We start from the raw sequence: 26,458 nt of genomic DNA on the forward strand, positions 1-26,458 counted from the left end.
TCCTTTTCCAATCCACAAGATTAAATAACTACAAATTGGTATGGCAAACTACAATAAAAACATTTTGAAATGTTCTGTTATGAGGAAAATACATTCTGGAGGGTATTAGTACATTTGCTTTGCCTTGGGACACACGACACCAACCAATCATTGATTTTTTTATATATACAAACAACTTTCTAACATTTAAGAAAACAATTTAGTGCATGCCTCTCTTTTGACCTAAATATTAGATTAAATTAGATTACAATTAGAAGTTAAAAATTATTAACAAGAACACAAAATTTATGCACATTAAAATAATCAAAATCAATCTCCATATCTGAAACCAGTTTCATGATTCGTTTATATTGGCAACTAGGTAAACAAATGATACACCAGGCTAAGCATTCACTTTCCCATCATCACCTACACCCACCCCACCACACATACTAAACACAGAGTTCAAATGACTCACAGAAAGAGCCTAAGCTCCACCTCATCACGTGTAAAAGCACTAAGAAAACAGATTTTATGTGTTTGTTTCTACCTGGAGTTAGTAGGTGATTCACAAAAGTACAACTAACATCAGTGGAATCTCCTGACAGCAAGTAAATGCTTGAACAGCACCGAACATGCGGAAGAAAAATTAAAGTCTCAACATGAATCTTGGCAGAAAAAATGCTAAACCTGACACTGACTTTATAAATCAGGATAAAGAATAAGGAAATTCACTTTGAGGGATTATAATTTCCTTAGAATATGTTACTTACTAATAAAGCTTATGAGAAAATACTGTTTTGAATTGATGAATAACCTTTCCTTCAGAGTGTTTGCAGCAATTCTCAAAAATACTTTTTATGTACTTCAAAGTCCTGCCTAGAGTCCTGCAGGCACACCCAGCATCCATTATGTAAGGAACATTAGGGGTGATATTGTATCTAGGCTATTGTGTTCACCAGTCGTTGCTGAAGTCAGACACCAAAAAACTTTTCTTTTACTCTGCTACAGAGACAACATTTACACTACAGCAGGAGGAATTGGCCTTTTTTCTGATCATATTGTTGTTTCCATATCAGCAACAGACATATTTATATGTGGGGAAAATTTCTGCTCTGGAAAAAACCATAAGCATTATAAAACCTCCAGGCAGTGAATTTCTGATATACAAGTCACGGCATGTTGTAATGTTAAGAGCCGTTCTAATTTGTGCCTGAAGAAGACACAGCAAAAGCAGTACCATATTAACAGATGCATTTTTACATGATCTTTATGCTTATTAATTAACATGATCCTTGCAATTTTTTAGTTGTGTAAGGGGTGTGCAAAAGTTAAGAGTTAAAGAAGTAATTTAAATGTACTAGTTTCACAGTTAAGACAATGCAGGGTGAACTGGAGGATTGGTTCACTATTTACATTTTTTTATTTATCTAACTATGTATTCATTTCCAAAAACACTAATTAATTTAGCAAAACGGTGAAAATGTTATTTTCTGAAAAATACTATTTCTTTTTCCCTCTTTTAAATTAAAAGAGGAATTGCAGCTTGTCTTGCTACTAAGAAACCTCAAAGAAAACTCTGATCAGAATTTTCTAGCTGTTATAATGTAAGTAATAACAGAAAATAACTTATTTCACCTTATTTTCACATTACATAACTAATGTCTGGAGAAAGAGTATAATGTTCTTTAATAAGTAAAAAAAAAGATTATGGCATCATGCCACCCCATTGTTGAATATTTAACTATAAAAGCAACAGACTCAAGAGATTCAAATTAGGTCAGATTTATTTGACATTTCTGCACTTTGTTATACATTTTGCTCATTTCATGCTTAAATTAGTATGTGCTTTTCCTCTTATGGATATAAATGTGATTGGGAACAGTGTGTAACAGGATTTAGTATTGTATTGTATTTAGAGGCTGTGTTATTAGATACGTTTCTACTGAGGAAAAGCAGGAAACGTCTTCATTCGCTTGCTTTCCAACTTAGCGTTCAGTACGGCTATGTCCATTTCCTGTGCTTTGGCCAAGTCCGCTAGGTTCTTCCTCCGCAGGATGTTTTGATATCGCTGCTTAGCTTTACTCTCTTGAGTCTTCTCCATGACTGAAAACAAAGTAGTAATCATCATAATTATATTTAAAAGGCCCTGCCAATTAAATTCAACTTAAATGTTCTATAAATTCAAATACATTATATGCCCAAAAGCTTGTAGACACCTGACCATGTACTGTAGTTCTTCCCTAAACTGTTTTCACAAATTTAGAGGCAACACAAATGTATGTCTTTGCATGTTGTAGACTTTAGATTTTGTTTGATATCAACTCTGATCAAACATGACTATGCACCTGTACACAAAGCAACAGCCATGAAGACATGGGTTGCCAGGGTTGGAGGGGAAGAACGCAAGTTACTTGCCCTGACCTCAAGTCCAGTAAAATCTCTGGAATGAAATTAAACATTGACAGTGCACAGGTCCTCATTATTGCTCTTGTAGCTCCATGGGCATAAAAGCCTTGCCAGTGGAAAAGTGGAAGCATCAAAAGCAGCACTGACACTATATTAAAGGCCAATCAGTAGTTCTAAACTAATGGAAACACAACACATAAGGATGTGATTGTCATGTGTCCACATATGTTTGGCTGTATAGCCTAATAAAGTAATTAGTTATTAAAAAGTAAGTAACAATAATTTACTGTTTACTTTATTAATATGTAGTATAGTGCTATACTTGTTAAAATCGATCAAATAAATACAGTATCTTTTACATAGAAAAAGATTTTTACATAGAAAGGTTTGGGATTGCAAAAAAAAGGTTTGGATTTAGAATAGGGGTGTAACGGTACATGAATTTGTACAATTGTACAGGACTTTTGGTTTGGTATACAGTCGTACCGAATGCAATCCTTTTTACATGCGGAACATAGTTAAAATCCGAGTTCCCCCAGAAACATATTGGCAAATTGCAAGTTTGTTTAGTCTCTGCCTCGGACTTTGAGCGAATGTATTATTATTATTATTATTATTAAACTTGAAAACATACACAACAATGCCAGGGGTATAAATAAAAACTAAAGTTAGAGCAGTGTCACTGTGGCTACTCACTCTGTACCAGAAATAAGATTTGATTTGCGCATGCATTAAAACACTAAAGAATCCACAGCGATAGTATCAGCCGCTAACCAGCAAGTTGCAAGCAGCTAATGACTAATGCTTGCGTTAATGATTCTTTAGCATTTTATGTCCAGCTTTAAGAACTTATTTTAAAAGAAGAAAATCCTGACAATTCCACATATTGAGGGACTGGAAGGATTAAACATGCTAAAGGATACGCTGGAAGGATTTTTAACATGCTTAAATAAGTAGAACAGTTAAGTAGATCATATCTTTAGAAAATTAATTATTAAAAGTAAAACACTCACACAGACACACTTACATACACATCTGTATTACCCAAATGAGGTCTAACAAATGTAAACTATTTAAATAAATTTTTCTATTAATAAAACTTTATTTAAACAATTTAATTTGTGCCAATTTATTTGATTACCCAATGTAATAAATATAATAAAAATAAATGTATTGCATTAATTTAATTTAATTTATTCTATTTTATTTTTATTAAATATTATTTTCTATATTATTTAACCAAACTGGCATTTTATTCAAAATGGTTAAAAAAATGTAAACTGTTTAAATGTTGATGAGCACAAAAAAAACGACAAGCAATATTATGTTTTGCATTTCTTCCCCCAACTACTGCAATTTTGTGTGTACCGGATTCTGTGTACCGCTACACCCCTAGATTATAATCATCACTATTATTTATTGTAATATTTAAGGGTTTTCATTTTAAAAAATCCAGATACCTGAGGTCTCATAGATGTTTCTTATTTCTTGAACCGTCATTTGCAAGTTGGTCAATTCCACATCTAAAGCTGCATTATTCTCTTTCTTCACCTCAGCTTGTCTGTTCAACTCCTTTATCAGGTTCCTGCAGCTTTTTATATTCTTCTTAAAATTCTAGACAAAAAGCCAGCAGTTTGTCTCATGCAGTACCAAGAAAAAATATTAACTTTTTATTTGTATTCCTTATTCAATAGAATTGGATTTTTTTTTACCTTCTCTTGTAATGTTAATGTCTTCTCCAAAGCAGATACCTTCTTAGTCATCCTGTTTTCATGGTCTGTTTCTGTCAAGTACTTAAAAAATACACACTCATTATTTAATATGTCTAGACAATTATACATGTATATACTAGTTGCAATTTGTTTAGGTATATGTTTGTATCTGCAGCTATTTATACAGTCAACTTCTTATATAGATGAGTATTGTAAGTATACATTTACTGACTGTAGGCTATTTCTAATTTAGGTGGTGGAGAAAGTGGCTACAGCCAGAAGGTATACTCACAATATGCATATATACATGCATATGTATTTTATATATTGGCAATAATGGCAATGTCTTGTCATTCATGAATTAATAAAAACCTAGAATTATCAGTAGTTACCTCAATTTATATTCTCCTGTGCTGTTATAAGAGAATAATTAATTAACTGATTTTATTTTATTTTGATTTGAACATCCCAACACCATGTCATGTGATTGTTACTCTTTAACAGCACATGATGTTGTGTTTGAATCCCTATATATTTCCCCACTCTCATTCTCAATTGACGTAATAGCATATTTTGTGGTTAAATGGCCTGGCACTACACTTTATAAAAAATTAACTTGCAATCCTGCCTCAGGGAAAGGTGTCACCTATATCTTCTTGAGTGTTATAAATGCATTACTCAGGCAGGAAAACTATCCATTTAAGAACATCAACACAATGCATTGTTCTGAAGCATACCATCACTATAAGCATATTCAGGCTATACCTCTTGGAGTTCCTGAGACACATGCAGCATCTGAATATCTCTGGCTTTGCTCTTGAGATCTTCAATCTGCTTGCTCATCCTCATATGCTCCCATTCCTGCTGAATAATTCCTTTATGACAGTCTTTGCACTCCATCATGCTGGCAAGCTTCTGCACTCCTAAAGTCTGGAAGAGAAGTTTTGTGTTGTGCATTATTTGTACTCAATTCTGCACTATAGTACTGCATAGGTTCTCATAAATAAAATAAAAAAACAGCAAGAGCAAGAGTATAATGTTTTGACAGGATGTTTTTTTCACCACTTTCCACAGTCTGATGTCTAAGACAGATATGTGAATTTTTTTGCCAATATTGTTGCATGTGTACAGTTCTAAGAATGTTTTGAATTTATTACATACAAAAGGTTTATATTCACACACACACACACACACACACACACACACACACACACACACACACACACACACACACACACACACACACACACACACAAATAATGTTTTGGAAACATTAGGGAACTTACTGTATATACACCCCGTTTTAAACTATAGGTTCTCAAAAATTTTAATATCAATATGCGTAAGCAGCAAGAGAATGCAAGAATGTCATGTTAGTCTGAATACCCGGATGCTGTTGTTCAGTTCCTCGACAACACTGCACTGGAGCAACAAAGAGTCTGAGTAGTCTGTAGTAAAGTCTTCAGTCTTCACCTCTACTTGGCCCTGTTTTAACAGGATCTGCACCATAACGTCAAGGCAGAACCTTGACCTTTCCTTTCGCAGGCTGCAAAGAATTTAATGTTATTAGTAGTTCAATAACAATAAATATATTGTTTTGAATGTTTTATACCATGATAAATAAATTCATTTTTGTTGTTACTATTGTTTTATAATGTAGCACCAACCTTGCTCCTGCAAACCATAGACTAATGCGTGTTATTGTTTTAAATGTTTTTTTTTTTTGTATGATGCTAATAACATGAAAAAATCAATTCATGTCTTACCTATTGAGATTATCAGTAAGGTTCATGATTTCCATTTGTGCATTTTCATCCTCATCTGTTCTTTTCTGCAGAAATGTCTGCATCTCTGCTAATGTCAGTGCCTTCATTTTTACCTAACAACAAACATATATATATATTTATCCATTATGTAAGTTAACTGTGCCATTTTGGGTAATAAGTTATTTATATTCACATAAAAAAAAAAATCCATGGCAGGTTTATAAAACTAAATACATACTTCTTTAATAAGAAAATTTTCACAGCATATATTCTCATTTTAGTAGCTTTTACTGAGATAATTTTCTCACCATCTGCTCACTCTCCACTTTCGTCCTCCTGGCCAGACAAAATCTCACCCACACAGCTGGGTCTAGACCCTCTGGCATGTTCTGTGGTGCATCTAACTCCTCCATGGCTTTCATAATTTGTGAAAGCCCTCCTGCTGCCACTCGATTCAACACAGAAGATTCCTTAAAAGAGCCTATTTTGTCTGTCTGTGTCCTCATAATTTGGATCCTGAAAAAAAATATCTTCTATTGTCATTTGTGCCTTGATCAACTATGATAGTCGGGAGTAAAAAAACTCTATAGTCACATCTGAGCCAATATCATAGAAGTTTCTACTTTAGCACCACTGTGAGTGGCAGGCTGCCTGCATTGCTGTCCATCCTAAGGCATTTCGTTCTTATTTTGCAGCCAACTTGCATAGTTATTATTTACTTTGTATGGTTACTTCTGTTTCTATTTGCACTAAACTTTAGGCTTTTATAAGATGTGGAGGGCAAACTTTTTAAAACTATGTTCTTCCTTATTGTGGAAATGTTTTTTGACCACTTTTCTCAGCGATGGATGAATCAGGCATGTTCATTGTTTCTGCAATATATAGAGTCTGGAGTAATTTGTAAAAAAAAAAAAGATCACTTTGGAATCCTTTTTGGACTACATTTCATCCTATTTTATTTCTTCTTAATGACTTTTAGAGGATCTAAATTTTGAAAGTACCTGGGTCTGCGCTTGTAAAGCCTGTACAGCTGGTCAACAATGTGTCCAGGGACATCAGAAAACTCTTTACGAAATCCACTGTCAAGAAGCTGTCAAAAGAACAAAAGGTGAATCTAATATATTACCAGGATCAATCATAGAATTATGTTTAGTATATCGAAAGAGATGATCTTACCTTATCTTCTGCAATAGTATTGTCATACATCTCTCGAAAGGCCTCTACATCTTCTCTGTAATTTTTCAAATATTTCCCAATTTGATTCTGCCAACAGAAAAAAAGTGACTCATATGCAAAAGCACTTTACAGGCCATGGAAAACAATTTTATAGCCAAAATAATTATCGTGCCACACAAGTTTCTTCATGCACATCCTTTTGAGCAAGACAAGCTACACACATCACTCGTCTCATCCTTTTGTTCTTGGTACACTACACCCAGATGAAGTGGACAACTGACAGAAGGAATGTTACCAAACAAAATGTACCTTAACAGTTTGTGCCTTCTCCAGGCTATAAATGAGCTCTTCCTCTCTGTTTAGCATCTCTTCCTCAATTAGTAAGGAAAGGTAAAGGTTGGTGATCTTCAGCTCTTCCTGTGGCACAAAATTTTTTGTGTTACTTGGTATTGTAGACTCAACTAGTATGCAATTCAACAGAAATAATTAGAACTTGCCTGATATAAAATCATTTCTGATTTCACTTTCTTTTCATAAAGCTTGCTCAGAGTTTCATCAAAGGCCTTGGTGGCATCTTTAATGGATGCCTGCAGTTTCTTCATCTCTGCCTCCAAGGTCTGGGGCCATAAATAACAAATATTCAAATATAATAAGATCACTATATACAATTAAAGCTTTAAATGGCTATCAAAGGATTATTTGACTTAGATGTTATAATTCCACAGTAGGATAACAGGTCTTTATTAATGCAACAAGTACATTGAAGGAACACAGAAATAAATTGAGACTTTTATCCAGGGTTTTAACAGATTGCATAACACAGTTACACAAACCTTATAAAATTAATTTAACAGATAATTAATCACCTTTTTATATTTCTCCTGTTCTTCATTGAGCTCCTTTACAATTTTTTCATGTTCTTTGTAGATTTTCCTTTCCTCCTCTGTCCACTCGAACTCAGGCTTGTCTATAAACTCGGGGGGTGTCACTTCCTTAAAGTCGCATACAAATTCATTATATAGTTTAACATATAAAGGTGAGGTTATCATACATTTGATATTTGATATATTTTTAAACAGTAAAAGAGTTTAATATAAATTCATTCTAAAAATGTTGTGTCAAAATCAAGTTGGCCAAAATACCGTTCGCAGGATGTCCTCTTTTTTGACATCAAGAACTCCACCCATCATGTCATCCAAAGCTCGTCCTCTAATATTGTCCCCCTATACAGAAAATAGAGAGCCACAAAGATTTCAATATAATATTTTAATGATTACTAATACATATTATTCAACACATTTTTGTCCTCACCGAGTGCAAACAGTTCAAGACAAAAGTGCAAACAGACAACACAAGACACTGTGGGAGACCAGCAAACCTACTGTATATGTCATACAGTACAATGTGCAAAAAAGAACTATAAACAAGAGTGTACTTGTAGACATAAAGACAATGTTGTGCAAAAACAGGACTGGCCATATAGTGTATATGGCCTATTTGTGTTAACTTCTGAAATAATGAATGAAGTAAACAAACTTAATAGCTAGATAGATCAGTTAATTCATCCCAGAGGGACATTTACAATGAGTAATATAATATGTAGGAGTTACACCTTTGTTTCATGCCGCTTTTGCTCCACTTCTTTACTCTGTTCCTTCTCTCTCTGCTTCTGCTCAGGTGTTAGGTATTTCTCAACCTCAATCTGAAACATACACAGAAACTCATACTGAGCCAATTATCCACAACAGCCATCAAGCCAACAGCCTAAATCAAGGTTCAAATAACAGTCAGCATTATCATATCAAAAATAGCATTAAACAGATTCCTTTAATATTAAATTATCTGTCAGAGTGTTTCTCAAACAAACCTCCGAGCTAAATGGACATGTTCTAAATGCTTGTCCTGACTTGCTACCTGAAATAGTAGCATCCACTACTAAAGCCAGTTTTTTTTATTTCTTTGTAAGAGCAATAAATTATGCAGAATTAGTTTTAGCGTAAATTTCTTACTAGGAATCAAAGGACACAGAGCCAAATTCAGATTTAATCTGTACAGACCAGATCCAGGGTAAGATAGAATGGCAAGCAGTTTTTGTGTTTACAATTGTTGAATAACAAATTATAGATCTATTTCAGACCACATCGGATTTTTATTTATTTAGACAAAAAGTTCATACTATCATACATACATAATTTTAAATATAGAGAGATTTATAGATTGTAATGAATTGCACTATAAAACTAGCAAACTAAATCGCTTCTATTTTAACAATAAGCATTGCCACAAAGCATAGACTATACTAGTCTGAATGTAGCAATAGTTATCTAATGAACAAGCCAGGGTTGACAAACTAAGGACATTTTTGGAAAAAACCCTGAGAGAAAGCAGATTTAACACCTTATATTATGACTATAAATTAGTACAGCGTATAGTTGTAAACAGAAAAGCCTAACAGCTGATCTTAATCACTTCTATACTTCTGTGGTTTACAAACTACTGATTAACAACAAGATAAACTTCTGGAAAAAAACATATGTTGATGTCAAATGAATGCAAGTAATATATAAGACCACCTTGCTGGTATTGTTACCTCAGAGTCATTGACAGTGAGAGCTCTCTCTGGTCTCTCGCTGTCAGTCAGAATCGGCTCCCACAGTATCTCCTGCAGCTCGAGTTTTTCCATAATCTCTGTAATGCGCCTGTTCTTGTCTTTTATGCGGTTGATCTCTTGTTCCTTCTGCTTGTACACAGACTCAAACTCTGCGTTAAAAGCTGTTTTAATTTTGTAGATAACATCCTAGAAATAAAATCATGCAAATAAAATAAATCTCTTTATATACAGTATGCTCAAGTTGGTAACTTAAAATAATTTGTTCTTGGTATTATTGTTCTTTATTAAAACAGGATAAAATAAGAATGTCACCTTTAGCAGGATGATCTGGTTGATCTTTAGGTCCCTTGTATGCAGACTGAACTGGCTATATAAGTGAGGGTTGGAAACTCCATACTGAGCACTCAGACTACCTGTTAAAGCTGAGCTCTCCTCCTTATGTTTTTTATTCTCCTCATCTTCAATATGCTCTGTTACTTCCTTACTGTTCTCCAAAACATCTTGCTGCAAATTGAACACAACATAACATAGGTAACCTTTTTCATGTTTAATTTCCTTAGACTTTGGATTCTGCATTATAAAGTATATGTGTACATACACTACTGTCAGCCTGTTCAGTTTTTCGGATGGCCTCTACACTGTTAAGCTCTTCTAGTTCCTTTGTTGTGCGTTCCTTCATGGGAAAGTTAACCACTTCTTGCTCTGAGTTAAAAGCCTGAAGATTGCATATGATAATAAGAAGAACCCACTGAAATAAGCATGGCAAGATTACACTTCCTTAAATATAATATACAGACACTTTTAGAACCTGGAAGGTGACTATCCAGCTTGTTACACTTAGTGTGGAAATTAACACATCACAAAATGAAAGTCATAAAAAGATGAAGGTCACAAAACAGAAATCAAGCTCTGTTACTTTAATATTTTTTTTTTACCTTAATGGCCTTCTCTTTTACTGTCATGGAATCCCAGTACTTTTTCTTGAGAATCTCATGCAGATAACATCTTGCCAGGTTCTCAAGCTCAGTCTCCTTTCTCACCTTATATAGTGCATATACAACAAAGTAATAGCTAATTTAATATCATAAATATATATCATATGCATTACAAGATTTTTTTCATATTCTTCTTCATAGTCACTCTGTTCAAAATGCATTCTATTTAAAAAAAATACATTTTAGATAATGCAATTAACAAGCAAAAAAATGGAAATAAATAAATGAACAAGCAAACAAATAAAATGTAAAAAGATACACTGGTTTTACCTTGGAGACCTCTTGCTCTCCCTCATGATGCAGCCTTTGCTGCTCTTCCATGTCCAGATTAAATTCCAGCTGCTCCAGCTTCTCGGTTTCTGGCAGCTTCTCATTCTCCTGCATCATAGCCTTGATCTTGCAGCAAGACAGCACAAAATATATGTTATCAATTATTATTATAAAGATTAAACATGAAATATTACTTGTATGCCAGAGCAGTTCTGAGTATTTATCAAAAAATGACACAAAAAATCTATAATAATATGGCTAATTGTTGTATAAACAACTGTTCAAGCTTAATAGCTGTTTAAACAATAATTTTTAAAGCTCGCAGAATTGTTTTCTGTTTGCATATTGTTGATAGGCCATCATAAATTATTCAGTAATGATCACGAAAATATTAGGAAAGATGAGTCTAGAAATAGAAATATAGGTCTAAACAGTTGATATAGATCTAAAGTGTTCATTCTAATACATGACTATGTTCATGAACAGTGCAGTACAGCTTGTTAAATCTAAATGAGAGTGCATAGATAAATTGCAGTGCCCTTTACAGTATCATTTTCCAACCAGTAAGAACATTTAATTATAGTCCTACGTGGAATTTAATTTTAAGTTCTTTTTATGTGCTCACAAAATCTGCAGGGAATTTCCCCAAACTATGAAACGAACCCTTTTTAAAAAAATTACATTAATATGCATATTATTATACAATGGGGTGATATATAAAGTATGCAGTGGTGGATTTTTCAAATATCCGTACTTATCAGAATAATTTCATTTTGGGAAACGTTAAACTTAATCTTAATTTTTAGATGCTGCTCCTCACTGCTTCAAAATGAATCCATAAATTGTCTTAAATGATAACCAGTCATGGAAGCAATATTAAACCCTACAGTTTGCAAAAGTTAAGTATACTCTCATGTGTGTAACAGTAGAAAACTCTTTTAAATGAACCTTTAATCACATTAATTATTGCAATAAAGTACTCATGAATTGGTATTTTTAATTTAAAAACAGGAATGATGCACTTTACCCACCACTACCTGTATATGATTGCAGTTACAGTACTGCTATACATGCTACTGTGCTATTTCTTACTGTGTCCCGAAGTTCCTCTACACTCTTTTTAAGACCCCTCCTGGTCTCTGTAAACTGCTTGCTCTCTTCTTGGAGAAACTGCAAAGATGACAGACTTTTTCACTCTTTACTCTATGCAAGGGCAAGTTGGTGATAAATGCCACACACAAACAGTCTGTTGAAGACTCTCTTCATTTTGTCGCAAATGTATAAGGCACTCCTAAGTATTTCATTAATTTATTCTTTGATTATAATCTTGATTTAAGACCTAAGGTGCCAAACTGATGTCAGATCTGAAGACTGGGTCAAAGCTGTATGTAAATGATGCATGAAGCAGGATGCATAATGGTATAACAAAAACAAAGAATCTTTTGAATCATGGGTGGTCCTTTAAAACTTAAAACCCATAATAATATATATCATATCTTTAAAAATGACAAGCAAAGCCCATTGCAATGCAGTTTTCGATTTTACAAACTGAATACAGAAAAGCAAAGTAATAATTATCTACAATTGTCATTCTTTAATGTCATTTGTCCACAAACAACAACACTACAACATATACAACATCTGCACTAATCTCAAAATATAATTTTGCTATTTTATTATATGTATAAAATGCTTGTAATGTGTGACAGCATTAGAACACTTACTGTGTTTAGTTTATTATCCAGCCATGTGGAATTACTTGGAGTTGTAGAAGGCAGACTGTCATAACTCTGTTTTTTCTCTGTGTCAATTGTTACTTGATCCGTGTTGCTCACCTATTATTTAAAAATATACTGTTTAGTTTCATTTTTAAATAGTCATACTTTTACAAAGATTTGTATCCCCAAATAGCTTCAACAAGCTCAATTCTAGATTAAACCGCTTCATATGGGAGGAATATGTATGTGACCTGCTTTGGAATATTTGATAAAAGTGTGCATTTCCGCACTAAACACCCACACCAATCTATTACTATGACATTTACTTTTCAGTTGTTTTGATGCACATTTAACACATTTCCAAGGAGATTAATGAAAATATTAATATCAATGGTATAAATACATAAAGAATTACAAAAATAATAACACACTGCTCAATTGTTGAATAATACAATACTAATGTTATGTATCTCTATTGTCTGTGGTGGAGCAAATCCCTCTGGTGTCTGTGATGGCAGTACCCAGTCAGCCATGCCACTGAGGATGGGGTTCTCTTGGGATATTTTTTCCTCGAAGTTGTTTCCCACAGACAGGTCACTTTGGGTAGCTTCAGCTATCTTTAAACTTGTAAAAAAAAATAAAAAAATAAAAAACTATTTAGGAACAATGTTTATGTTATTTATCATCCCCCTAAAAGTAAAAAAGAAAATTAAAGTACTGATACACATTTTACGTAATAGCAAACATTCCTACCTGAGCCTACTGCAGACCAGAGATCCATCTCGGAGGCCAGTAGTGATAAGAGTGTGACTGTCAGGGGTGAAAGACACAGAGCGAATTCCTGCCAACCACCAAGAGTGTAGTTGCTTCTGCACATATATCTCCTGAATGAAACAGATGTCAGTACACTGCACTCCTAAACGTGAAAAAAGTTTAAATAAAATGTTCTAACCCTAATATTACCAGATTGATGATGTTATGGATGTGAAGCAGCCCGTCTCTGCCGACAGATGCCAAGCACCTCTGATTAGGTGAGAGATCCAATAACGCAAGCCCAAAAGAATGACCTTTTACTTCTTTCTCTGGACTCAATACAACTACTTTTCCATTGCTGGACAATTTATCCAGACCCTGCAAATGTGTATAAAAATAAATGTGAAAATTCTTTCAAAGTATAAAAAACATTATGTTTGTTTTCATGTTACTGTATGTTGCTAGTATATAAGATAAATTAAGAATATACAAAGAGTTGTGTAAGTGAAATAGGGGTTCAGCGGTTGACAGCAACAAAGTATTTTTGCTTATATTTTTAGTATCTGTACTTTATCAGAATATTTTCATTTTTATTCATCTTACTCCACTACATTTCATAGAAAACTTGTTTCTTAACACTTTAAAATAAATACCTACAAAGTTAATGATAACCTGTTGTGTGTACTCACTGTGTGCCTGCAACAATCGGAAATCGGCAGTGGAACATAAAGTGTTCAGTTAAGTACATTCAAAAGCTCAAGGAATGTTTGTGCTTTTACTTTTAGTAGAAATGTATAAGGGGTACTTTTACTTTAACTGGAGTATTATTTAATTTACATTTACTCAAGTACAGGAATAGTTTACTTCCACCACTCCTGATCTTCAGTGTGGCCACTTCTCATTGGACAATATCACACCACCCAGCCACTGACTATTTTTCTATAACAGCACATTCTGTCATGTATTTTTTTCATGCTTAGTAAATGTTGTGCTGTGCTCTACACATCATACCAGTGGTAGCTGGAACTTCTGCAGAACCTTCTTCTGGTGACAATAACCAAAGATAGTTTTGCTACCCAGAACACATGAAGAAAGAGAGTGTGGGATTTCATACAGACTGGTTTGGATAGCTTGTTCTTGCACGAGGCCAAGGGGATCCACACAATTTGCAGTATCTAAAAACATTATGCAATTTAGTGGTAGTAATAGATTTAAATGACCTAGGAATAAGGTTCTACAAATATCACACATTTCTATAGCTGTGTTTTATGAAAAATCTACCTAAGATCTGCTGTGTAGACAATGAAAGCAGCATCAACAGATTCCCTTCCTTTTGTTCAGTATTTGTACTGTTATTCCTTTTAGTATTACAGAGCACCAGCACATCCACCTTCTCGCTCTCTTGCTGGTACTGGGTTGACAGACTCACAGTGGCACCCATAACCTCTGAAAAAAGACAATGTAAATGAAATGTCTATCAGTGATAGGCCCACATTTACAAAATATATTTATTTACAACAGCTATAACGTACCAGTGTATCCAATAATCTCAAATGCTTTAGATGGTCTTGCATCCAGAAAAAATATGTTAGAATCGAATGCTCCTGTAATCAGGAAATTTGCCCCTTGGTCGAAACTGTTAAAGAAAATAAGAGTGAGACTGATAATAATGAAAAATGAAAAAAAAAAAAAATCTTCAGGTTGTCCGTTATAATATTATCCATAACAACAGCACTTACACTAAATGCTCTACAGGTACATGGTACAGATAGACAGTGTGAACCAATCGAGGTTCTTGTGCTCTGGTCAGATCCACAAACAGGACATGGCCTGTTACTGCTCCAACAGCAACATATTGTGCTTTTGGGCAACATGCCAAGCAGGTCACCTGTGTCCACAATAAAGTAAATTCATAATATAAAGTCACATATAGGATGCTTACTGTATATGTCACTAATATGAAAATTAGTGTTGGTGGAAATAAAACTAAATGATGTAATGTCACTAACTTTTGTCTGCAGAAAGAGGGATGCAATGCAATCTCCATCTTCCATTGACCACAGCTGCAGCTCCCCAGACTCTCTGACTGACTGCAGTCACAGTCACGCACACACACACACACATACACACATACACACACACACACACACACACACACACACACACACACACACACACACACACACACACACACAAACACACGCACACGCGCACACGCACACGCACACACACACACACACACACACACACACACACACTACATAAGCAGATACATTAGATAGATAGATAGATAGATAGATAGATAGATAGATAGATAGATAGATAGATAGATAGATAGATAGATAGATAGATAGATAGATAGATAGATAGATAGATTCTAAACAAGTAAACAAAGTATAATAAAAGTAATTTTAATTCTGAAGTAGAATTACAAATGGATCAAAAGAACAATATATATTAAAATGTATACGGTGTACTTCTCAAATATAAAAAGCACTTTTATTATTTACATACTGTCTAAACTAATTGCATTTACAAAAATATACTAAGAGTATTGAGTACAGATTCAGCCTATATAACCATCACTGTTCTGTCCTATTTATGATTTTAGTGAAAGTAAGTATTTGGTTTTGTTTTACCACACAGAGGTTCTCTTCAGTGCATAATGGAGCAGCAGCAATGAAGTTTCCACACAACACATCCAGAACTTTGATTACTTCATTTTTAGGTCCTGGATTGTACTTGTAAATGCGTCCCTATAAAAAAAAGCAACATTTATAAAAGGTCTTATAAACAGTTTAAATTACTTATCAAATTATGTTGAATCACTACAGATTTAAATAAGACATACATAAATTCAAAAATCTGAGGTGATGCAATGTTTTGAGTTTGAGCTTGGCATGTTGTTTTTTTTTTACTGTTATTATTAGTCTATCACTATATGGAAATGTGGAGTGTCTGCCACTGACTAGTCACAAGACATTGACTAATTCTCTGTAACAGTACAGCTCTGAATGTTGTGTCATTTTAGTAAGGTTTATATTAATTGGCTCTTTCAAATATAATATAATTTGTATATAAATAATAGGTTTACTCTGACTTGTATAGTGGCGGTTCCACATAAACAAAAATAAAAATTAATTGCTGACATGGTGGGGGAGTGGTGGCTCCAGCAGTTAAGGCGCTGGGTTACCGATCGGAAGGTCGGGGGTTCAAGCCCCGGTATCGCCAAGCTGCCACTCTTGGGCCCTTGAGCAAGGCCCTTAACCCTCTATGCTCCTGGGGACCCTTACGAGAAAAATAAATCAAGGACCGTGAAGTCGGAGCGACGTGGGGCCGCCTTCCCGTGGGCTCACCACCTGCAGGAGGGACCGTAAGGGACCGGTGCTGAGAGGATTGGGCAGCAGTCGAAGGCGGGGGCCTTAACAGCCCGATCCCTGGACACGGAGAAGTGTCTGGGGAATCTGCTTAGACTGCTGCCCCCGCGACCCAAATTACGGATAAGCGGGAGAAGATGAGATGAAATGCTGACATGGTAAAGCTTTATGTAATTTGATGATTCTATTGTATTTTTGAAAGGTCTTCAGTTTCATCCCTTTGTAACAGTCAAACAAAGGGTTATGTATTGCATAGTTTCTTATGAAAGCATACCCTGTTATGTTTTGAACCCTAATTACACACCAATTTAAAGTCAAAAACAAAGATTTACTGGGCAGCAATTTGAAAATAAACTGCTTTCACTTACAGTGTCTGAAGTTAGCAGCAAAGTTTCATTGTCAGGTGAAAAACACAAACTGGATACTGGTTCCACTAAAGCCAAATTTTCCACCACTTCCACTTTGTTCCCTTTAATTCGGAAGATTTGCAAAACACCATCCTGTAGAAAGATTTTGTAAAAAATTATAATTTTGACAAAGCTCTAGCTGAATACACCTTTGAGAAAGTAAAGGGTCGCATGATAGCCTGAATTATAACGACTGAATATACTGAATGTAAATGAGATGCACATACAGATCCTGTAGTCAACATTCCATTACTGCATAATGCCAAGCTCTGAAAGCTGCCTTCCTGAATCACCAGGCTTTTACTGCATTCTGTAAGATATGATTGAACATATCCTGGACCACAGAAATATAAAATCCTAAGTGTTAAATATATTTGCTTACCAATAAACTTGCTTTTTACCTGGGGTACTTTGCTTAACATGAGGGTTGTACATGATACAGACAATGAGACTTTCTGTGTTTACTTGCAGCAGGAAACCTTCTTTAGTCCCAACATACAGATCTGAGGAAACTGACCAGCAGATGGCACTTGGGCAGAGTTGAGGCTTCACTTCCTTCAGACGCTGTTAAAGAAGAAAAAAAAAGGTGATAGGACGAAGTTAACTGTACTGCTTGGAAACATTATAAATAGAAAACCACAATATTCTGAACTTTAAAACAGTATAATAACCACATTTACTTCCATCTACAGCCCAGGCTATGATCGTGAATATTACATGACTATATTTGTGAAAAACTTCATGAAACGTTCCATAAATTCCTTCATTATATTGTAAAAGGATTACCATTGTGTTGCATTAATAATGTTACACTACATACTAAATATTCTACCCCTATCAACTAAACTAATTTGAAGAAAAAGGCATTTTTTTAAGCAAGTGATTGCAGTACCATAACGTAATCTGCTTTGTCACCAATCAGGCCTGCAATTGTTGATGTGGGCATCTGAGGGCCAGAGTATGTTAGCTTTCCAGTAGGGATGTAAGAATTGTTGATCCGCTCAACTGCAGAGCCATCGATGGCAGGAAGGTCAATAACACTGGCAAATAAATTCAAAAGCAATGGTATTTATGCCAAAAACATTTCTTTTTAGACATCAAATATGAGTGGCATCTACAGGACAGAGACCAAATGTACCTGGGCTTCATAATATGGATGTCATTAAATTTCTCAATGTTCCACACTGTTAGAGATTTCGGATTTAGAGAACAGATTTGTTGCCAGCTCATTGGATTGAAATGTAAGCTTGTGACATCCTCTTCTGACAGTCGTTCGCTGCAAATTGAATTTCCCTTTTCCAAGTTCCTTTGAAAAAACAAACATGTAAACTGATTGCAAAGTTATAAGCAATTTGTTTATACTGTATGTTCCATTGTCTTTGTTTTGTATGTTTCTTCACATTTATGTTTCTTTTATATTAATGAAAATGGGACTTCTACTATACTGATCCCTGACCATGACTCTCATATGTGATTGTTTCCCACATTGTTACCAAATTGTTTAAAGCACAGAATTATCGAGGCTGTCTTTATATACTGTACGTTTAAGATTTTCTTTCAAAGGAACTAAGAGTCACAAACTTGTTCCAACATGACAAAGTTCCTGTACACAGAGCAAGCACCATGAAGATATGTTTTGCCATGGTTGAAGTAAAAGAACTCCAATGGCCTGCACTTGAGCCAGACAAATTAGTAATGTGTTGTTATACACCGATAGCAGTGATGGTCATGTGTCCACAAACTTTTGGTCATATAATATGTGATGGCCCAAAATGCCCAATAATCACACAGGAATAGAAGAACAGTCTTTAAAATAATAATAATTAAAAAAATCTTAACATACTAATATAAACCTCATACTAATTTTTGTTTACAGATGAATGTGAGAATGGCTAATATACAAAAAACGAAATAAACGAATCATGGAGTACATACTAAATGGACCAGTGTAAATGCTCATACAAGTTCCCATTTTGTACATTTCCCAATTTCACATTTTGTACATTTTCCATTAGGATGAATAAAGTATCTATCCATACCATACAGTGATTGTGTAATCAGGTAAAGATGAGCAGCTGGCTAAATATGGAGCAGTGTCACTCAGCGCAAGAGCTGTGAAAGACAGTTTAGCTATGCCTGGAAAATAAAATGAAAATAGTGTGACCATGTAAAACAAAGGTAAAAAGGTATAACACTAACTTCAAATTTAATCGAAAAGTGAAATTATGTAATCTTTCAAAATAATGCTTTTGAAAGACTGAATGGTTAAATAGGATCTTATTATAAATAAGTAAAATGTGTGATCACACTATCCCAGGTCTCTCCCCAGAACACTGCATGTAATGCAGAAATACATCCTACATTTTATGCCTAAAACATGATAACATTATAATATTAAGACTCATTCAACCGGTTGTTTTTATCTGTTTAGCTGTATTCGCTATAGTACGGTTGCATAGTAGTTTTTCTTTTAATGATGAGACACCTCAGCATTTATATCAATTAGTATAAATGCTGCATTTTAGAATGAGGAAATAACATACAACACACCTTTAAGCTCACATATCAGGCTAAGTTCAGGATAGCTGTACACAAAAATAGATGGAGAACGTTTTTGCTCAGAAAAAGCAAGAGTTCTACGAAGTCTATTTGCTGTGAAGACCCCGATGCCATGACCGGGGCTCTGAAGCACTTTTCTTGTTTGTGTCTCCACATTAAAGAAGGTGATATAATTTCCACAGGGGTAGCAAGCTGTTTTTTCCTCCAAGAATGCAACTTGGCTGCTGGTGAAGCCCTGCACCCACCTGGTGGGACAAAAACATAATTGAAAGGTTGACACACCACTAGACCACCAAGGATCCTTGACACACAGGTAGACCAACTGTCCTAAATAATATTGAATAAAGCAATCTATGGGCATTAATATTTCAAGTTAACAGCTAGATTTCAACTCTTAGTTGCTGCAACTGTTCATTAATTTTGTTTATTTTTCTCCCTATTTCTGATTTTTTTTCTAATTCTTGTTACTCTTTCTTCTTTTTTTAACTCTTTGTTTCTTCCTCACATGACTTTACAACAATGCAGGTCCTTATTTTCCCTCTTGCTCCCCTTAATTTCTCTCTATTTATTTTCTATTAATTTCTCTTGTTTATTTAATTGATCGTATCTTTAGCTTCTTTCTTTCTTTCTTTCTTTCTTTCTTTCTTTCTTTCTTTCTTTCTTTCTTTCTGTTCGCTTTCAGCAACAACTAACAAGTCTTGGATCTATCAAAAAAGCTCAAGTCGGAATTAGACATTTTGATGATATATTTTTATTTCACTAAAATAAATAACCTTGTGATTTGTAATTGAAGCTACTAACCTCACTTCCAAACTCTCTGAATTATCCATTACAGAGTGAAATAGTCGTCCATTCGCGCTTCATGCGTTACTTGTGGCGACGCGTTTCCATAGCAACGAGCAAACGTTAGAATCACGTGATACAATTGTTCGCTTCCTATTGGATGCAGGAACATAAACAAACTACTGCAAACGAGTCGAGTTTATATGCAGTAAAAATATTACACCTGAAATAACGCTTGTTTTTATTTCTAATTACAACATATGATCTCTAAATACTGACTTATGGTTTGACTTAACACTGTACATGTCAATAAATAAACGCAAAAAGGTACAAATTATGAAGATTAACATGAACCTGTAGTGAACATTAAACTGTCAGTGCAAAAAGAGCCAACATGGCACACCTCCTGACCCACCCTACATGGGGGTATAATGATCAGCTGGACCATCATACTGGTGCAATGTTTAGGTGTTTAGACAACAGAAGAAAATGCTGATTTTGGGCCTCATTATTCATCATCATCTCCGCATTTCTTATCCGTATTTACCAGTTTAAAATATGATGGCACTGAAAAGAGGGTCAGAAAAATACACAAAAATTGTGTATTTAAAAAAAAATAATAAAAACGTTTAGAAGTATTATTAATTAACCATTCAATTGTTGTTTTGCATATTTTAAAGATTAACACTTTAACGCTTCTGCCAGTTTCCCGCATTCAATTCAGTCACGTTGTATTTCTCTGCACCTACAAATGAATGCATTATAATAAGATAAGTAAAAAAAAATTATCATTTTTTTTTCATATAAATCAAGAACGAAATTGTATGGATAAATGCGAATATGACATCTACAATGTTGTGTACACAGACCCTATCCTTGGTCGGTGGAAGATTTGTCTTGCATGAAACTGGTCCCTGGTGCAAAAAAGTTTTGTGGAGCACTGCTGATCCACATGCTCCTGTTTTCGCAAAAAACTTTGCGCGGTGTAGGACTTTTAATTTGAAGATTGATCGGAGCCGTAACACGATCCTCCACTTCCACTGGTGAGGAGTTGATGCGGCGTCACCAAAGTGAGAGAGATACAGTGTAGGTCTTTTAATTTGAAGATCGATCGGCGCCGTAATTAATCCCCTTTCCGCTGTTGGGGAGTTGAGGCGACGTCATTGGAGGGGGAGAGGCGCGCGAGCGGGGACGGTCAGACGGAAGAGGCATGTATGTGCGCGCGTGCGTGTAAGAGCTGAAGTGAAGCGCGCTCCAGGCTCTAGTGACCGCCGAATGACAGGTAACTTTATTACACCGAGACTGTTATAGTGTATGGAAACGCATTAATGAATATGAGTCTGGGTTTAAAGCTTAGGCATGTTTTATGATTAGGGTGTATTTGACCGAGCTAATTATTAGCTGCTAGCCGTTCGTTCTATGGTTTGTAGTTAGCATGGAAGCTAGCGTTCCGCAGATTGTTCTGCAGTCCGTCGCGCTAAAGAGCTGCCTGACTTATTCTTCTACAGCGTGTAGCACCTAGCACGGATAGCCCGAGCGGTTTTATTTTTATAATATTAATACGCAATTATAATAATAAGAATAATAAGAATGCCTAATAACCGGTTGCTAATTACTCGACAGGGGGAGAAGGTAACCTTGGCTACCTCATTAGCGTTAGCTTACTGGCTAGCTCTTTACATGACTGGGTATTCATTGGACGTTGTAGTCCCTCTGTTTAAACAGAAGCCGACGCCGTTCCTTGACCAAATATAGCAGTGTGTGTCGCTGCTGTTCGTCGTGATGTGTTTATAATGTCCACGATGAGCTCCCGGGGTGTCTGTGTAACACCACAGCGGGTTTCCACTGACACTCCGAGCACTGCTCCTGTTCCTGCTGCCCACAAACCTGATCCCGATTTCCCTCAGGTCAGATAAAGCTTGATCAGGCATAATCATGCTGCAGTGGGTGTTTCCAAGGAACTGTGAAGATTTATTGTTTCATATAATATACCTGTAGGGTCAGGGTTTGTATATGTTTTCCTCTCATCTGCTTAGCAATCTGTGGAGATCTGTGTCAGAGTGAAGTTTCTGTTAGATATCAAACAAGTGTGCTGGTTTGGAGTCCTTTCCAGGATAGCAATCATGCCCTGATCCCAATGTCTAGTTATGCATATTGTATATTATTTATATAGTGTATTCACACATGTAGTATGTAATGATAAAGTTAAATCTTGATGTGATTTTCTAAACTATCCTTAAGATATTTTTAACAAAATTTAAAATGAAGGGGAAACAAAAGAAAAGGCCGAAACGACTCCTAAAGTGCTTTTTGTGTAAATCTGTTGAAAATTGCCTAAACACAACTTTTAAAACCGTAAACAAAATATACTAGAGGTTAGTTATAGATTAGCTAAATACATTGCAAGTCTTCCAAAAACATTTTGCATGAACAAAGTGTCTAAACCGGGGTTAAACTATCGATTGAAATCATGTGAGCTCTGTAACAGTGTCTGAGTCATTTTAATGAAAAAAAAAATGGTCCAATGTTTACAAAAATGCCTGCCATCCACTGTCTTTCTTTCTGGCACTGTGTTGGTGTCATTGTAAAGACTACTAAATGGTGGTGTTTTTTATTTATTTATTTATTTATTTATTTGTATTATTTATTTATTTTTTTACATTTAGAACATTAGTTGTATGACTGTATTTTGTCCCCATGCTGTTGATCACTGCACATGAGCAGGTGATTTCTGCAATGGTGCTGGCTTTCCTTGAAAGGATGTGACCACAACCCCTGTTCCAGATGTTTAGATAAATAATTTGCTGCTCGATCTGATCTTTTAGTAGGTGAGTGCTGGGAAGAAGGATGACAATGGCGCATGTTGGGGCAGTGGTTGCTGCGATCACTGCTGTGATAGCCATTCTGCTTCACTCCTCCATACACAAGATTGAAGAAGGCCATTTAGCAGTGTATTACAGGTGCGTGTTTAAAAATTCATATTGCTTCTGTGTTTTTAAATTATAAATGAAAATTCACTGTGAAAAAAAGCTGATGTGTCTTGTCATTTGCAGAGGCGGGGCTTTGCTCACCAGTCCTAATGGGCCAGGCTATCACATCATGCTGCCTTTCATCACAACCTACAGATCAGTACAGGTGTGCATAGCACTAAATATTACTTGTTTTTTTATTTGTAGTTTGCTTAACCTTTAGCCCAGATGTTTTTGTACTGAATTTCTTTAGAGTTTCTTTCACTTTCCTATTGACAAGCTCAAAAGCAGAACTTTATTTAAAGTGAAAACTTCATATGTGAAACAGATAATGCAAATAGTAATAGAGGAATTTCACAGTTTCTAATTTAGCTTAATTAAAACGCTTAATTATTCTTTTTTTAAAACAATGTTCTCTTTGTTTTAGACGACACTGCAGACAGATGAAATAAAAAATGTGCCTTGTGGAACGAGGTAAAACTTTAACCACTGATAAGAGTTTGTATTGTGTAATAGTTACACAGGTATGAAAATCGTTCTCCATGTGAACGATGGAAGCATTGTTTGTGTGTTAATAATTATTTATAGCTTTTTTCTTAAATATGGCAATTCTTTTTGTTTGTCTGCAGTGGTGGCGTCATGATCTATTTTGATCGAATCGAGGTGGTCAACATGCTGGTGCAAACAGCAGGTGATGACAACTCTGAGTTAGTGAAAATGATGAAATGTGTGAATTGAAAAAGTAAAATAGCAACACTGACCATGACCTCTGCTTCCTTCAGTGGTGGACATTGTAAGGAATTACACTGCTGATTACGACAAGACACTAATATTTAACAAAATCCACCACGAGCTGAACCAGTTCTGCAGTGTTCACACACTACAAGAAGTCTACATTGAATTGTTTGGTAAGATGCAGTAATGTCAAACAGTTTATCCTGCTGATTACTTGCTGGTTAAAAGTTTACGTGACTCATACTACAGGCTGTAGTGAGAGTATGCTGGGGGAGTTCAGAATATTTGCAGTAAGTTTGTTGCCCTTTAATTGCAGCTGACCTTCAGATGAGCTGTATATAATTTGTTTTGTGATTGAGTGGTGTTTATAATCTGTTGTGTCACAGATATAATCGATGAAAACCTCAAGACTGCTCTGCAGAAGGATCTAAATTCCATGGCCCCTGGTCTCACTATCCAGGTGTGATTTTACTACCTCTCATCTGCAAAGTTTCCTTTTGAACTGGTTTGTGGGATCTTCAGTATAATATAGTACCTCTTCCATGTTGTTATTCACATGATTAAGAACGATATGTTTTGGTGTTGATAAGTCAAGTAGGGAACCCTGACTCGTCCATATATAAGCTTATAATATTGGTCAGATGATGTTGATTTATTTTCTTTAGTACTGATAAATGGTAGAGGTAAAACACGGCTTTATATTAACACACTCATTCTAATACCTTTTCTTTCTATAACAGCAAATAACACAGGGACTTGTATAACAGGCTTACATAATTTAAAGCTAAAAATAAACAGATAAGGAAGAAATTTATATAACAACCCAAAAAAATAATTTCATTGACTTTGCACTTGCAAAGCTTTCTGTTTGGAGATTTATTTACTGTTTTATAGAAGGATATGTCAGACAAGGTTTTGCAATTTAATTGTTCTACAAGCTGCATTTCTCTAAATTAGACGTTAGAGAGAAAAGATGACACCAGTGAGGGAAAGCTGGTTTTCAGGCATTCTGTAACATAAGACATAACTTACTACTGTAGAATATAGTGTTGTACAATATAGTATAATGTTTTAAAGCATGGCTTGAGAAAAAAAAAAGAATCGACAAAATGTTGTGCTATAAAAAAGAACATTTGAGGATGTGCTGTTATAGGAAAGTTATTTTCAAGGTGTTTGAGAACAGGAGAATCAGGCCAGCCAGTTGTTGATTATATTTCATAACAGCACAGCCTGTCATATTTTATTAGTTCTTTAGTCAGGTTTTATGGTTTGTAGGTATAGAGGCTTTTCTGGTATGTTTTTCTTTTTGTTTGTTTGTTTGTTCTTCTGTTTTGTTTTTTAAATTCATCAGAGTTCATTAATAAATACTAAGTTTTAAGTTTCTTAAGGTGATAGTTGGGTGAAAGCTCATTTAAACTCATGTTAATCTAGAATGTGGTTGATCAATTTAGACAGGTTTGTATGCAATATAGTTTTTGCACTGTAGCCATGTAGCTAGTAAATACGGGAACCATAGAGCTGTGTAAAAAGCATGTCTAAATGTTGGAAATCTCAGTTCCTCCAACTGTTTTGTAATTTAGAAATTTTCAAACTGACTTGTTTGTGCTTTCTGACACTGCATGAACCAGTGTCATTAGATTAAACTAAATTAGATTGACTTTTGACATTGCACAGAGTACCAGTACTAACAAGGAAATGAAGCTTGGATTCTAAGAAAGCAGTAATAGTACAGAGAGTGCAGAAAGAGCAATAAATAGGAGGGCAATGTTCAAGAAGGAATTTTTGTGTATGTGTGTGTATACGTTTGTGTATATATATGTATGTGTGTGTATGTATGTGTGTATGTATGAATGAATGAATGACCACGATTTCTGAGACCAGCCTTTGCCAAGGGCGACTGCACTACACACCGCAATTCCTCTGCATTTGGTAGTTTTTCCTCAGAAACAGCATTTTTGATGTCACCCCACAAGTTTTTAATTGGATGAGGGTCGGGGCATTGGGCTGGCCACTCCGTAACATTAATCTTGTTGGTCTGGAACCAAGATGCTGCTCGCTTACTGGTGTGTTTGGGGTCATTATCTTGTTGAAACACTAATTTTAAGGGCATTTCCTTCTCAGTATAAGGCAACATGACTTCTTTAGGTATTTTAATGTATTCAAACTGATCCATGATTCCTGGAATGAGATGAAATAGGCCCAACACTGTAGTATGAGAAGAATTTCCATCATGATGCTT

General features: G+C 35.1%; 2 protein-coding genes across 3 annotated transcripts in view; one reads left to right on the forward strand and one right to left on the reverse strand.

Moving 5' to 3' along the window:
- Positions 1–1,748: 1,748 nt before the first annotated feature.
- Positions 1,749–21,569, reverse strand: cfap43 (cilia and flagella associated protein 43). 2 transcript variants are annotated; one of them, XM_083538233.1, is made up of 39 exons: positions 21,385–21,569; positions 20,534–20,668; positions 19,724–19,977; positions 19,213–19,309; positions 18,312–18,479; positions 18,066–18,213; positions 17,575–17,737; positions 17,401–17,483; positions 17,135–17,266; positions 16,029–16,145; positions 15,399–15,479; positions 15,129–15,277; positions 14,922–15,025; positions 14,671–14,835; positions 14,401–14,564; positions 13,600–13,767; positions 13,390–13,520; positions 13,158–13,260; positions 12,643–12,753; positions 12,011–12,088; positions 10,919–11,044; positions 10,589–10,693; positions 10,252–10,368; positions 9,966–10,157; positions 9,633–9,839; positions 8,655–8,744; positions 8,185–8,265; positions 7,909–8,034; positions 7,540–7,659; positions 7,352–7,459; positions 7,043–7,129; positions 6,868–6,956; positions 6,175–6,382; positions 5,867–5,979; positions 5,487–5,646; positions 4,866–5,030; positions 4,101–4,181; positions 3,849–4,002; positions 1,749–2,085 (listed from the first exon to the last, which is right to left on the reverse strand). In XM_083538233.1, exons 2-39 carry the CDS (start codon positions 20,560–20,562, stop codon positions 1,922–1,924), a joined length of 4,938 nt encoding a protein of 1,645 aa, XP_083394359.1. In that variant the 5' UTR covers positions 20,563–20,668; positions 21,385–21,569; the 3' UTR covers positions 1,749–1,921. The 2 variants fall into 2 exon arrangements, with proteins under 2 accessions (XP_083394359.1, XP_083394360.1); XM_083538234.1 differs by having other exon boundaries at positions 7,352–7,455; positions 7,536–7,659.
- A 77-nt stretch (positions 21,570–21,646) lies between these two features.
- The window catches only part of erlin1 (ER lipid raft associated 1), a 14,652-nt gene continuing 9,840 nt past the window's right edge, over positions 21,647–26,458 (forward strand). The window contains exons 1-7 of the mRNA XM_083538235.1: positions 21,647–21,797; positions 23,341–23,475; positions 23,569–23,650; positions 23,912–23,958; positions 24,114–24,175; positions 24,267–24,392; positions 24,606–24,679. Coding sequence (XP_083394361.1) covers positions 23,363–23,475; positions 23,569–23,650; positions 23,912–23,958; positions 24,114–24,175; positions 24,267–24,392; positions 24,606–24,679 — 504 coding nt within the window. The 5' untranslated portion in view covers positions 21,647–21,797; positions 23,341–23,362. The remainder of the gene's footprint in view (positions 21,798–23,340; positions 23,476–23,568; positions 23,651–23,911; positions 23,959–24,113; positions 24,176–24,266; positions 24,393–24,605; positions 24,680–26,458) is intronic.

This window comes from Silurus aristotelis (genome assembly GCF_946808225.1).
Source record: "Silurus aristotelis genome assembly, chromosome: 4".
Lineage (NCBI taxonomy): Eukaryota > Metazoa > Chordata > Actinopteri > Siluriformes > Siluridae > Silurus > Silurus aristotelis.

Bases quoted from the DNA above. Each gene is read 5' to 3' on its own strand.
- cfap43 (XM_083538233.1), bottom strand. From the start codon at position 20,562: ATGGATAATTCAGAGAGTTTGGAAGTGAG. The intron at 12,089-12,642 runs GTAAGTGTTCTA...TCATCTTTGCAG, and splicing joins TGGATAATAAACTAAACACA to TTTCTCCAAGAAGAGAGCAA. The intron at 8,035-8,184 runs GTATTTTGGCCA...TGCGACTTTAAG, and splicing joins AAGAGGACATCCTGCGAACG to GAAGTGACACCCCCCGAGTT.